The sequence below is a fragment of the Ricinus communis genome, chromosome 8 (genome assembly GCF_019578655.1).
Source record: "Ricinus communis isolate WT05 ecotype wild-type chromosome 8, ASM1957865v1, whole genome shotgun sequence".
Lineage (NCBI taxonomy): Eukaryota > Viridiplantae > Streptophyta > Magnoliopsida > Malpighiales > Euphorbiaceae > Ricinus > Ricinus communis.
Window position 1 is genome coordinate 22,745,629 of NC_063263.1, and position 13,559 is coordinate 22,759,187.

The following is a 13,559-nucleotide window of genomic DNA, read 5'->3' on the forward strand; positions in this document are numbered from 1 at the left end:
TCACGGAAAACAATTTATCAATACGCTGAGACAATCCATCATTAATCCTAGGTCTACACTCCTAGGACTGACTGTCTAAGAATCTCGACTCGGGAGAATTCTACCGAAAATCCGGCAGAACCTCCCCTACAACACGAACATTACCCCCCGTAAAAATGGGTCCAGGACCTGCCAGAAGAACACTTCAAATACTTAACGATTCAAACAATAGGAGTCGGGTCCCCAAACTTCACTATTTCCGACCTCACACAAAGACAAAATACAAGGCAGAGACAATTATTTTTTACTCACAAAAATCATCAAATACTCAATATAATCCAATAGACACAATTCAACCAAGAATTTCTAAAATTAACGGGCCAAAGAAAATTACCGAGATGCTCGGTCGCTCGGTCGACTCGCCTCCAGCTGCCGGAGTCCGATCGACGATCCGAACACACCATCGGACTCACAACGACGCGCTGATGACGATCCCCGCTTTCGATTTTCCGATCTGACACCCGATCATCCGGAGAGATTTGCGGACGATCTCGACCGTCGATTCGCAAACGAAGCCCGATCGCCACGAAACCGGTGCCAATGCAAAGCTTGAGCTGAGGAGAGTCGGGATACGTCCTCCGATCGTCCATCCTCACGGAGCTCGGCGGAAAAGCTGAAAAATCACGGTTGCCCCTACTTTCTCTCTCCACCGGATCTTCCGTATCCGGCCACCACAGCGCTAAAAGAGAGCCCTTGCCGAGAGGGAGGCCGATCGCCACTGACTCGGCCAACACCATGGAAGCGAACTATCCTCGGAGCCGTTGCTCCTCTACGTGCGATTACCGCCAGACAATTGTCGCTTTTCTATTCGCCACGCCTACCGACATCGACGCCCATGGCCGCCACCTGACGACGCAAGACCCGGCCTCCTCCTTCTTCAAGTGCGACGCCCGCTTTCTCTCTCTCTTCCTTTCTTCTTCCCCGATTTCTTTCCCTTCAATATCGACATTTGACCCCTGAACTTTTCCTTATTGCAATTTGGTCCCTCAACTTTCTTAATTACTTACAATTTCATCCTGCAGAATTCCAATTTGACCCCCAAACTTCTTTTTAGCCTTTCAATTAAGCCCCTAACTATTTAATTTGGGCCAAATCTGAATTATTGAAAATACACAATTACAAAAATACCCCTGACCAACATATTTATTTACGAAAATACCAAACTCAGAAATTTCCATTAAACCCTCATAAAAATAAAATTATACTTTTAATCCTTATTCCAAAATAATCCTCCAATTAAATCCTATACACAATTAAATTAAATAATCAATTTCCAACTCAAAATTTAATACTACTAATCAATTATAATACCAATTTTCTCAAAATTCTTTTATAAAAATATCCCTTACAATTTCTATCATAATTTTCCAATATATAATTTTATTTATATAAATATGCATTTGGGAAAATTTGAATAACCAAAATATAATCATTTCTCAAATAGTTTACTTGAATAAAAATAAAGCTAAAATTAACTTAAATAAAAACTCACTATTAAATATATAAAAAAAAATTCCGGGTGTTACAGTTTCTGAGATTTCTTGTGCTTTAACAAAGTCATGCTTGCTAAACAATCTTGGTGCCTTCTTCATGATGATTCTTCTTTGTTAGCTCGAGTCCTCAAAGCTGGTTACTTTCCTAGAGCATCTTTTCTTTAAGCTAAAATTGGTTATAATCCTAGTTACTCGTGGAGAAGTATTGTGGTTTGAAAGAAAATTATCGCTCAAGGTATTCTTTGAAGGATTAGAAACGGGTCCCAAGTTAACATTTGGTCTAATAATTGGCTCCCCTATCAGGTTAATTTTAGAGTTCCAAATCATCCTAGTAATGTTGATAGTCTTGAATTGGTTCATGAGTTGATGTTGGATGACATGCCAGCTTGAAATGTACAATTAATTAAATCCTTATACCTGTTTGAAGTTACTGATGATATTCTAGTCCTTCCTTTGTGTTATCACAGTAGGCAAGACAAGTTAATCTAGTATCATACGAAAAATGTGCATTATTTTATTAAAACATGAAGTGGCCAAACAAGTTAAAGAGGATAGTGCTAATTTTGCGAATTCATCATCTTTGTCCAATTGGAGCTGGATTTGGAAACTCAAGGTTCCTCCTAATGTCCATGTATTTATCTGGAAAATTTACCGTGGAGTCCTCCCTACTAAGCTATCTTTGCTCAAAAGAAGAGTGAATGTTGATCCAATTTGCCATAGATGTGGTTCAGCAGCTGAAAATGATGTCCATACTTTATAAAACTGTGAATGGTCCAAGCTTTTTTGGTATTTCAGCTCATTCCATCTTCATACTCGGAATATTATTGTTGTTGGTTCATTACTTGACTGGATTGAAAAGATTCGACATTGCCGTGATCACGAGTAGTTTCGACTGTTTGTTATGCATCTCCGGTCTGTGTGATTCTTAAGAAATATGGGACTGTTCCAAGAAAAAATGATGGACTTCCAAGAATGTTATAGGGTGGCCCATGGTTGTTTACAAGAATTTGATGCAGCCCATTCTCTCCCTCTTGCTCTGCTCGTCCTCCTCGTGACCGTCCTTGGAATCCTCCTACTGATTCTTTTTGGAAGTTAAACATTGATGCCTGTGTTGGGTTAATTTGGTACGGGCCTAGGAGCTGTTCTTCGTAATCCATCAGGAGGAATTATTGCTGCTGCTTCTAAATTTTTACACCATTGTTTTTCTATTTATTGTGCTGAAGCTCTTGCTTGTAAGGAAGGTATTGCCTTTGCTGCTACCCATGGTGCTAAGAACCTCATTGTTGAAATGGACTGTCATAAGTTGCATTCCAGCTTGTCCTTGAAAGTTGATGATCTCTCCTACTTTGGTCCATCGTGGTGGATATCAAAGATGCTGTGTAAGCTTTTGGTACTGTGTCCTTTAGCTGGGTTTGTAGAGAAGCCAATAGTTCGGCTCATGGTTTAGTAAAATATGCTTTTAGTGTTTCTTGTAATGAGGTTGTTTTGTTTAGGGCTCAATCCTTAACCATCTGATAGACATTGTTTCCAGGCTCCCCTCTTAGTTCTTTAATTAAGTTTATTTTTCCCTAAAAGAAAATCTTTGATCAATAATCTCAATATGAATTGTATCATTTTTCGAGCCTTAACTTAATATGGTATAAATAAGATACAATCTAAAAGTTAAGTTATTTGGGACCCGAAGGACATAAATGATTTACAAAAAGAATGAAACCAACACCGATTCAAATACTATCAGCAGCATACTCAATATCATATGATCTTATGCTAAGTATTTCTTGGTGGTTCAATTTTGCAGTCCCAATATCAATCGATGATTCACCTAATAAGTACTGAGTTTCTTCACCGCTGTGATCATCATGATTCCAAGAATTCTCATTCAACTTCTTCAACCTCCCAAGTTCTTCTGCAGCTTCTTTCATAGTTGGCCTTTTCACACCACAACTACGTAGGCATTGTTTTGCAAGTTCTGCAAAAACTACAATCTCTTCCATTTCATTTTCATTAGTTACATTAAAACAAAGTATCTGGCTGAGATTATGACTTTCTAGTGACGATAGAAAATATTGAATGATGTGTTCTCCAGATCTTGCACTAGAGTTCGGTTTCTCCCCTGTTAAGAGTTCGACAAGAACGACTCCAAAACTATACACATCACTCTTTTCTGTTAAAATACCTGTCATAAGATACTCGGGATCCAAATACCCAAAAGTCCCCTGAAGTTTCGCACCTATATCAGATTCTCCTGAAGAAATTAACACTGAAGCTCCAAAATCGGATACTTTTGCAGTGTAAGTATCATCCAAAAGTATGTTCAATGACTTGACATCTCCATGAATAATAGGCGGGTCTGCTAGCGAATGCAAATAATCAAATGCAAGTGCAGTCTCTGCAGCTATCCTTAAACGGTTTTTCCAGTTTGCTAAGATTTGAGACCTCTTGTGATGGATATGATGGAAAAGTGTTCCATTTGAAATGAATTCATAAACCAACAGTGGAACTTTGGTCTCCAAACAGAGGCCCAAGATCTTGACCACATTCTTATGATTGACCTGTGAAACAATGCCAATTTCATGTTGATACTCTTGCTTTATCTGAGCCTTGTCTATGTCTTTTGGCTTCTTCACTGCAATTTGTGTATTATCAGCCAAAACCCCTTTGTAAACATATCCAAAACCTCCTTCACCAAGCAGCTGACTTGGATCATAATTCTTGGTGGCCTTTGCTAACTCTGCTTCACTGAAAATTCTTACTCGTTGATGCTTTAACAACATACCTCCATTCTCTAAAAAGTTTCTCTCCTTTCTTCGTCTCTTATAGATAATTATGACCAGCACAGCAATAATTATAACGGACAAAATCGATCCAATAACTGTAACAGATAAAAAGAACATATAGATCAAGATCAAGATCACAGAAAAGCAGCCAAATGTCATCTTAATTGTTTCGATTAGATAGGTAACCAAGTGCTATGGAAGAAGAAAAAGATGAAGAAAAGGAAGAAGACAAGGCAGTACTTGCAGCGATATTTGTGATGTGAAATCCTCGACAGCCAACTTTACCATCGCCGCGCATCCCAAGAGGACATTGGCATGTGTAACCCCCAATTGTATTCTTGCAAGTACCATCACACTTGTACTTTTCAGGTTCTTGGCACTCATCAATGTCTGTTTGAAGGCACAAAGAAGTTAGAGCAGAAAATGTCATACTAGAGAACAAATTAAAGAGAAAAAGATTGGTTACCTTGGCATCCTTGCGGAAGATATGGATTTCCTTTAAATCCATCTTTGCACGAGCAACGATATCCATTGCCATTGTCAGAGTACAAGCAGTTAGTATTGCTACCACAAGCATATCCATTAGGATTCGAACTTGATTGTGCTGTCTCACAAGTCTCCTCTCTTACTACCCATTCAATCACAACATCAGACTTTACAGACTCGTTAATTGCTGCTGAAAATGGTATATCAGAAAGCTGCAGATCCGAAACATTGAAAGTCCTCTCATCGGCTAGAAAGGCAAATTCACATGGATTGAAATTCAAAACCTTGCTATGATTGTTTGGACTCTGAAGATCAATACTTAATGTCTTTATACTTTTTGGTATTGGAGTTTGGCAGCATCCAAAACCTGAGCAGGAGCCCTCTAGAGTTATTTTGCTACTGCAAAAGGATATACATCCGCTACCGAAAGTCTCTTCTTTATCTTCCATTAGAGCTAAGGTATCACAACCAATAGTTGTGAGCTTGTTTCGCGAATCAGAGAACCTGAAGGGTCCACTTCCCAGGTTGATTGACTGGCTGAATCCCCTCCTGAAACCTGTCTGATCGTAACACCTGTATGCTGCGTCAATTCGGACAGAGATTGTGCCTTCTTCCACTGATATGTTGTGAATAGGCATGTTTCTGCCGAAATATAGTCGAGGAGGGTCAAAAGTAGTATTGCAGGTAAACCTGAAAAAATTGTTAAAGCTACAATTGGGGTCATTACTGATCCCAGATGTGAAGTTGATCCCAAATGGGTATGGAACATGAACATTTCCACATTTATCAGGACAATTATCAGATATTACTTCTGGTGAAGAAGCTGATATTGCTGCTGTCGTACGCTGTAGAAATAATAAAAACAAGAAAGGCAGCATCTTCACAGTCTTCTTTGCTCTCATCAGGCTGGCTTTCTTAGGATCCAATAATACATATAAATTCAAAAGAAATGGATATGTATATATATGACAAGGAAGAGGTCACTTTCAAAGGAAAATTCAAAGCTCTGAACCAGCAAGAAAAGTCATTCTCAGGACCAAGTAAATTTCTGACAACTTAGTGGCACCTTTCTTTAAAGAAATTACAAAAAATGAAATGGTTAGGTATTCAATTAATTTCAATGAACAACAATGTAATTGTAGATGGCTTTCTTTCATCAACTTGGAAGCAATCATTATAGGCCCAAAATCTTTGTCCTACGTTATGATTAATATGAATATCAATTAAAAAAGAGATGGGTCCATCCATATAATATCTTTCTTATTTAATCACAATGTATTACAGTCTTCTCATATTATATCTAAATAATAATATCAATGGCAGTAATATGTTGACCTTTTGTCTAGATTTCCTTTTCGCACCATAAACCACTTACGTTGGCTTGTCATAAAAAAACGAAAGACTCGTTCGAAATTGCTGTCCCATGATTTTTTAAATTAATAAATTAAATTCTTATTTTTAATTTAAAAACAAAAGGGTTGTTAGTATCAAATTAAGGCTTATGTACAAGAAAATAATTACTGTCCAAATAGATGGCTAATTTGTTGTTAGCTGATGGACTATAGCCTGTGTGGGGATAAATAACATGTGTATTTTTATGTCGATAAAAATATATAAATGAAATTCAACGATCTTTCTTCGCATGACACTGCTGTATATTGATTATCATAGAAATTCAAAGTAAACTATAAAAGTAAAAAATATTTTTTTTTGAGAGTGAAATGTCTCAAGGTCAAATGTTTTTTGTATTAGATGAGTTTTTTTTTGTTAAAATTTTATAACAAATATAAATAGATAATTACCCCCTATTATATAGTCCATGGCTCATTAATCCTCTTATAAATAAAAAAATTATTATAATATTTATTATTATTATAATTATTATATGTAAAAGATTAATAATTGAAAAAATTAAATCTTTTAACGAATTGTTCAAGTTTGTTTTAGCTCTTTATTCTGTTTTCAAATCCGTCTGAGGCTGATATGCAAGAGGTTCTTGATGTGGTGTCTTGTCGTGTATCTGTTGAGATGAATGATCGCCTTGCAGTTCCGTTTAGTGATTTGAAATTCAGGAGGCTCTAAAGTAAATATATCCTACAAAGTCTCCGGTTTTCTAGCTCTTTTTTACCAATGATATTGGCACATTGTGGGCAAAGATGTGTGAAGGTATGTCTTAGTGTGCTTAAATAATGGGGATTCTATGCAGTATGTAAATGAGATTGTTATTGCCTTAATTTTGAAAGTGAAGTAAGCTAAGAGAATCACAGATTTTCGTCCAATCAGCTTATGTAACGTCATTTATAAGTTGATTAGCAAATCTTTGGCTAATAGGCTTTGTGGCTGCTTAGATGTCATCATCGATGAGGCAGAAAGTGCATTTATTCCGGGTAGGCTAATATCGGATAATGATTTGGTTGGTTTTGAATGTGTGCATTTTCTGAAAAGATCCAAGAGAAAGAAAAATGGTCCAATGGCTTTCAAATTAGAAATGTCCAAAGCATATGATCGCGTGGAATGGTGCTTTGTGGAGCGTATGATGCTAAAATTGGGAGTTTGAGATTCTTAGATTGGTAAGATCTTGGCTTATATGTTTTCAATTAATTTTTCTTTCTCTATTAATGGCATTATTAGTGGAAATGTTTGTCCTTCTAGGGATTGAGATATGGGGATCCTCTCTCCCCCTATCTCTTTTTCATTTGTGCGGAAGGTCTTTCATGTCTCAATGATAATGTAGAGAATTTGGGATAGCTTCGGGGTCTTGAGTTTGGTGGGTTGTGTCCGGCTATAATTCACCTTTTCTTCATTGATGACAACCTTCTTTTTTGTAGAGCAAATGTGGAAGATTGTCAAACAATAAAAAAATCCTCCAAATGTATGGTACAACCTCAAGACAAATTATAAATTTTAATAAATCGGCTCCCACTTTGGAAAGGGTGTTTTACCATTGGTTTGAAATTGTAAGAATTTGAGCCTTTTTTGAACAGAGAACAGAGCTGATAAGATCACAGCTATAGTTGTTTGAAGAATGAGTCCAAGTTTGTTAGCTAGTTTTTAGCACATGTGAATAAGTGGCACCTAGTCAAATGCAATTAGTTGTTTTTTATTTGTTGAGTCCTAATTTCCAGTTGCAGTAGCTTTATTTTCTGAAAGAAGTTGTTATTTTTCTTGTATTTAAGCTTCACCATTTCAGCAATGAAATACATCTTCATATTTTATTCAATATTCAACATTGGTATCAGAGCATTTCATTCTTAAGGGCTGTGAGTTTGTGTGCAAAACAAGAGTTAGTTTATGTGAGCTTAAACACCTGAGAGTTAACACCTAAACACTTAGAGAGTGAACCTCCTTGAAAGCAAAAATGGCCTCTAGCAATTCAAATACACCTGCTATTCCAACACTCACAGGTGAAAACTATCAACTTTGGGTAGTAAAAATGAAGGCTTACCTGAAGTCATTAGGTCTTTGGGAAATAGTTGAGCATAATACACCAGTCCCACCATTAAGAGCTGATCCAACTATAGCTCACATAAAGTACCATGAAGAAGAAAGGATGAAGAGAGACAAGGCTGTCACCACCATTCATTCAGCCTTACCAGATTGTATTTTCACCAAGATAATGCAACTGGAAGCTGCAAGAGACATTTGGGATGAACTTGAGAAGCAATACGAAGGTGATGCAAGAGACAAGACAGTCAGAATTTTAACTCTTAAAAGAGAGTTTGAATTATTGAGGATGAAAGACAACGAAACAGTTAAGGATTACTCCACCAAAGTGCTAAGGCTTGTCAATCAGATGAGACTCTATAGAGAGAATATCCAAGACTACAAGGTAGTAGAAAAAATGTTGATAAGCTTACCTGAGAAGTTTGAAGCCAAAATAGCCGCAATAGAGGAATCATATGACCTCACAAGGCTGACCATTTCAAATCTTGTTAGTAAACTTCAAGCTCAAGAGGCTAGATCATTTATGAGAAATGGAGCTGTGATGGAGGAAGCCTTCCAAGCAAGACATTACAGCAATCAAAAAACTCATAGTGGCCAAATCAAAGTTGACAAAAGAAATAAAGGCAAGGCATCTGCTGCACCAAGAGGCACATTTCTACCATGTGGAACATGCAAGAAAACAAATCATTTGGAAAAGGATTGTTGGCATAAAGGAAAAATTCAGTGCAGATTTTGCAAAAAATGGGGACATAAGGAGGTGGATTGTCGAAAGAAGAAACACCAGCAAGAGCAACAACCACCAACTCAACAAGCCAACTACACCGAAGAGCAAGAGCCAATCGAAGATCATCTATTCATGGTGACAAGAAATGTAATAGCTTCAAGATAAACCTAGTACGTAGACAGTGGTTGCACCAGTCATATGGCAAACGACTCAAATCTCTTCACCAAGTTGGACAGAACTTACAGAGGGAGTGTGAAACTTGGAAATGGGAAAGTTCTAGATGCAAAAGGAAGAGGTACTGTCACTTTACAAACCAGAAAAGGTGCAAAGCAAATCCTTGATGTCTTGTTCATTCCTGAACTTGACCAAAATCTATTAAGTGTGGCACAAAGGATGAAGAAGGGTTATACTCTTTCTTTCAAAGAAAAATTTTGCATCATGTTTGATGAAAATGGAGCTGAAATTGCAAGAGTTGCAATGAGAAATAACAGCTTTCCTATATGTTGGGATCAAATAACCCATTCAGCTTTTGTAGCAAAGCATGATGATACACAACTATAGCATAAAAGATTCAGTCATTTCAACCTGAATGCTCTTAAACATATGCAATCTAGTGGAATGGTCTCAAATATGTCAGAGATAAGTGGTGAAAGCACTGAAATCTGCAAGGCATGTCAATTAGGAAAGATTCACAGAAAACCATTTTCTGAAGCTGGTTTTAAAGCTAAGGTAAAACTTGAGCTCATCCATACTGATCTATGTGGTCCAATGAGGTGTTCATCTCTCAACAGCAATCTTTATTTCATCTTGTTTATAGATGATCTTACACGGATGACATGGGTCTACTTCTTGTCTAACAAATCTCAAACTTTTGAAGTGTTCAAAATGTTCAAAATTCTGGTAGAAAATCAAAGTGGCTGCAAAATAAAGAAGCTGAGATCAGATAATGGAAAAGAATATATTTCCGGCAAATTCAACTCATTTTGTCAAGAAATGGGGATCAATCATTAACATACTGTAAGTTATGCTCCCGAACAAAATGGCGTAGCGGAGAGAAAAAACAAAACCGTGATGAAAATGGCGCGATGCATGCTTGCTGAGAAGTATTTGCCGAAATCTTTTTGGGCGGAGGCTGTATACAATGCAGTTTATCTCTTGAATAGATTACATACAAGAGCTGTTCAAGATATGACACCAATTGAGGCTTTCACAAGTGTAAAACCTTCAGTCAGTCACTTGAGAATTTTCGGGTCACTATGTTATGTACATATACCAAAAGCAAAACGTACCAAGCTTAATATGAAAGCTGAAACTGGTATCTTCTTAGGTTGTGCATCAATGTCTAAAGGTTATAGAGTTTATAGCTTGGAGACAAAAAAAGTCATTGTTTGCAGGGACACTCAAGTTGATGAGGCTGCATATTGGAATTGGAATACTAATGAAGTTCGAAAAATTCTCAATATCAATGAAGATATAGAGGAAGCTGATCATACTCAAAAATCAGATTCAGAACTTGATGCTCCAGTGCTAAGGACCAAATCCTTAGCTGCCATTTATGATAGGTGCAGTTTTATCGTAGCTGAACCTTCAAGCTTTGAGGAAGCGTCACAACTACCAGAATGGTTAGATGCAATGAAAGTGGAAATAGCCATGATTAACAAGAACAACACATGGGAACTTGTTACAAGACCAAAACATCGACATGTCATCAGTGTCAAATGGATTTATAGGTCTAAAATAAATCCAGATGGTTCCCTCTACAAGCATAAAGCCAGATTGGTAGTGAAAGGCTATTCCCAGTTGCCTGGAATTAATTTTGGAGATACATTTACTCCGGTGGCAAGACATAAAACCATACGGATGCTCATAGCACTTGCAGCACATTTAAGATGGAAAATTTTTCATCTAGATGTAAAATCAACATTCTTGAATGGTGAGTTACAAGAAGACATATATATTGATCAACCCCAAGGTTTTATGGTTGCGGGTCATGAAAATGATGTTTACAAGCTTAAGAAAGCTCTATACGGACTAAAACAAGCTCATAGAGCCTGGTACAGCAAAGTGGATGCTCACTTTATTAGTCAAGGTTTTTGTAAAAGCCAAAATGAATCAACTCTTTATGTGAAAAAGGTTGGCAACAGAAAATTACTTGTGTCATTATATGTTGATGACTTATTTATAACTGGTAATGATTTGCTTATGGTGGAGGAATTCAAGAAAGTAATGATGCAGATTTTTGAAATGACCGATCTTGGAGAAGCCAAATAGTTTTTGGGTATGGAGGTGCATCAATCAAATGAAGGAATTTTCTTTTCTCAACAAAAATATGCAGACACCATACTTAAGAAATTCAAAATGGAAAAGTGTAAACCAGTGACAACTCCACTTGTCACAAATCAAAAATTGTCCAAGAATAATGGAAATAACCAAGCTGATGCTTGTACTTTCAGAAGTATAGTTGGCGGCCTACTTTACTTAACTGCAACCAGACCAGATATCATGTTTCTAGTAAGTCTTTTATCAAGGTTCATGCATTCCCCATCTCAAACTCATCTTTGTGCAGCAAAAAGGGTTCTTAGATACTTGAAAGGGACTCTTGATGAAGGTATCTGGTACAACAGGCATAAAAATATAATTCTTGAAGGATATGTTGATAGTGACTGCGCAGGTAGCGTTGATGACTCCAAGAGTACAACTGGTTACATTTTTTTATTTGGCAATGGAGCATTCTCTTGGAATTCGAAAAAGCAAGATGTAGTGGCTCAATCCTCAACTGAAGCTGAGTATATTGCAGCAGCAACAACTGTAAATCAAGCCTTGTGGATTAACAAAATATTGGTTGATATTGCTTAAGTAAGTCGAGGTCCAACTCAGATTTGGTGTGACAATAAATCAGCTATTTGCATGGCAAAAAATCCAATATACCATGGAAGAACTAAACACATCAGTGTTAAGTATCATGCTCTTCGAGAAGCCGAAAAAAATGGGACCATTGAAATGAAACATTGCAGATCTGAGGAACAACTTGCAGATTTACTGACAAAATCATTACCTGGTTCAAAGGTTGAAGAATTGAAGATTAAAATTGGTGTAGTCAAGAAAAGTCTCAAAGGAGGTGTGTAAGAATTTGAGCCTTTTTTGAACAGAGAACAGAGCTGATAAGATCACAGCTGTAGTTGTTTGAAGAATGAGTCCAAGTTTGTTAGCTAGTTTTTAGCACATGTGAATAAGTGGCAACTAGTCAAATGCAATTAGTTTTTTTTTGTTTGTTGAGTCCTAATTTCCAGTTGCAGTAGCTTTATTTTCTGAAAGAAGTTGTTATATTTCTTGTATTTAAGCTTCACCATTTCAGCAATGAAATACATCTTCATATTTTATTCAATATTCAGCAAAAATGAAGTATTAGAATGTTTAGGTGTTCTTCAAGTCCCTTGCCGTGAGCGCTACTTGGGTCTGCCTTCGGTTGTTAGAGAAAATAAAAAAAGACAGTTTTTCAAGTATATAAAGGATAGAATTTGGTAGAAGCTTCAGAGTTGGAAGTGTAACTTAATCTCACTTGCAGGAAAAGAAATTATTATTAAGGCAGTTATTTAATCTATTCCATCATATGCTATGCAATGCTTTAGGCTTCCTAAGAGTCTGATAGCTAATCAATAACCTTTGTAACAAGTTTTGGTTGGACAGCTCTAATGAGAAACGAAAGATTCATTAGTCAGCTTGGAATGCTATTTGCAAACCAGAACATTATGGTGGTATGGGGTTTAGAGAGCTTGAATATTTTGATAGAGCATTATTGGCAAAGCAATGCTTAAGAGTTCTCTTCAATCTAATTGTTTACTTGCCAAAGTTTTGAAATAATGTTACTTTGCTAATAATGATTTTATAAGTGCTACTTGTCTTAGAAGGTCCTCTGCCACTTGGAGGAGCCTAGTTTGGGCTAGAGATATTGTAAATAGGGGTTCAAGATGGCGAGTTGCAAATGGGAGATCTATTTCCATATGTGAGGATCATTGGATTCCTAGAGAGATTTCTTTCAAAGGCAATTCCCCTCCCATCCTTGGCCCTCGTGCAACGGTGGAAAATCTTATCACTGTAAGGGAGTTGGAATAGAACTTTAATCTTTGATGTCTTTCTTCCAAATGATGCAAAAGCAATCTTGAGCATTCCAATCAGCAATAGGGGGAGAGTGATTTCCTTAGATGGCACTATGAGAAAAATAGTCAGTTCTCTGTCATAAGTGCTTATTGAGTGGTTTATGATTTAAAGAGAGATGCCTCTTCATCAAATTCTCTTGTTATGGCAGCTTGGTGGAAATCTCCGTGGAAATGGAGAATTCCTTCAAAGATAAAAAATTTAATTTGGTATTATTTTCATGGTTGGATTCTTACAAATGCAGCTCTTGCAAAAAGAGATATGATGGTTGATACTTCTTGTTCTATCTATTCTTATCCTCTTGAGACTAGTATGCATGTGTTATGGCTGTGCGAAAGTGCTATAGAGGTTTGGGATTATTAGGATAAAAAGGATTTAATCAAATGTGATGAGGGCTGGTATTGTCCTAATTTTTTTGTTAATGCTTGGAAAATTTTGGAT

At 36.9% G+C, this 13,559-nt stretch overlaps 3 protein-coding genes across 3 annotated transcripts; 2 read left to right on the forward strand and 1 right to left on the reverse strand.

Moving 5' to 3' along the window:
- Positions 1 to 3,127: 3,127 nt before the first annotated feature.
- On the reverse strand, positions 3,128 to 5,729 carry LOC8289533 (wall-associated receptor kinase 2). The gene is made up of 3 exons (XM_002527510.3): positions 4,776 to 5,729; positions 4,550 to 4,699; positions 3,128 to 4,404 (listed from the first exon to the last, which is right to left on the reverse strand). Exons 1-3 carry the CDS (start codon positions 5,695 to 5,697, stop codon positions 3,257 to 3,259), a joined length of 2,220 nt encoding a protein of 739 aa, XP_002527556.3. The 5' UTR covers positions 5,698 to 5,729; the 3' UTR covers positions 3,128 to 3,256.
- A 2,424-nt stretch (positions 5,730 to 8,153) lies between these two features.
- LOC125370944 lies at positions 8,154 to 9,128 on the forward strand. The gene has a single exon (XM_048378408.1). The coding sequence runs from the start codon at positions 8,154 to 8,156 to the stop codon at positions 9,126 to 9,128; it is 975 nt and encodes a 324-aa protein (XP_048234365.1).
- Positions 9,129 to 11,321: 2,193 nt separating this feature from the next.
- LOC125370945 (secreted RxLR effector protein 161-like) lies at positions 11,322 to 11,819 on the forward strand. The gene has a single exon (XM_048378409.1). It carries the CDS (start codon positions 11,322 to 11,324, stop codon positions 11,817 to 11,819), a length of 498 nt encoding a protein of 165 aa, XP_048234366.1.
- Positions 11,820 to 13,559: the final 1,740 nt, after the last annotated feature.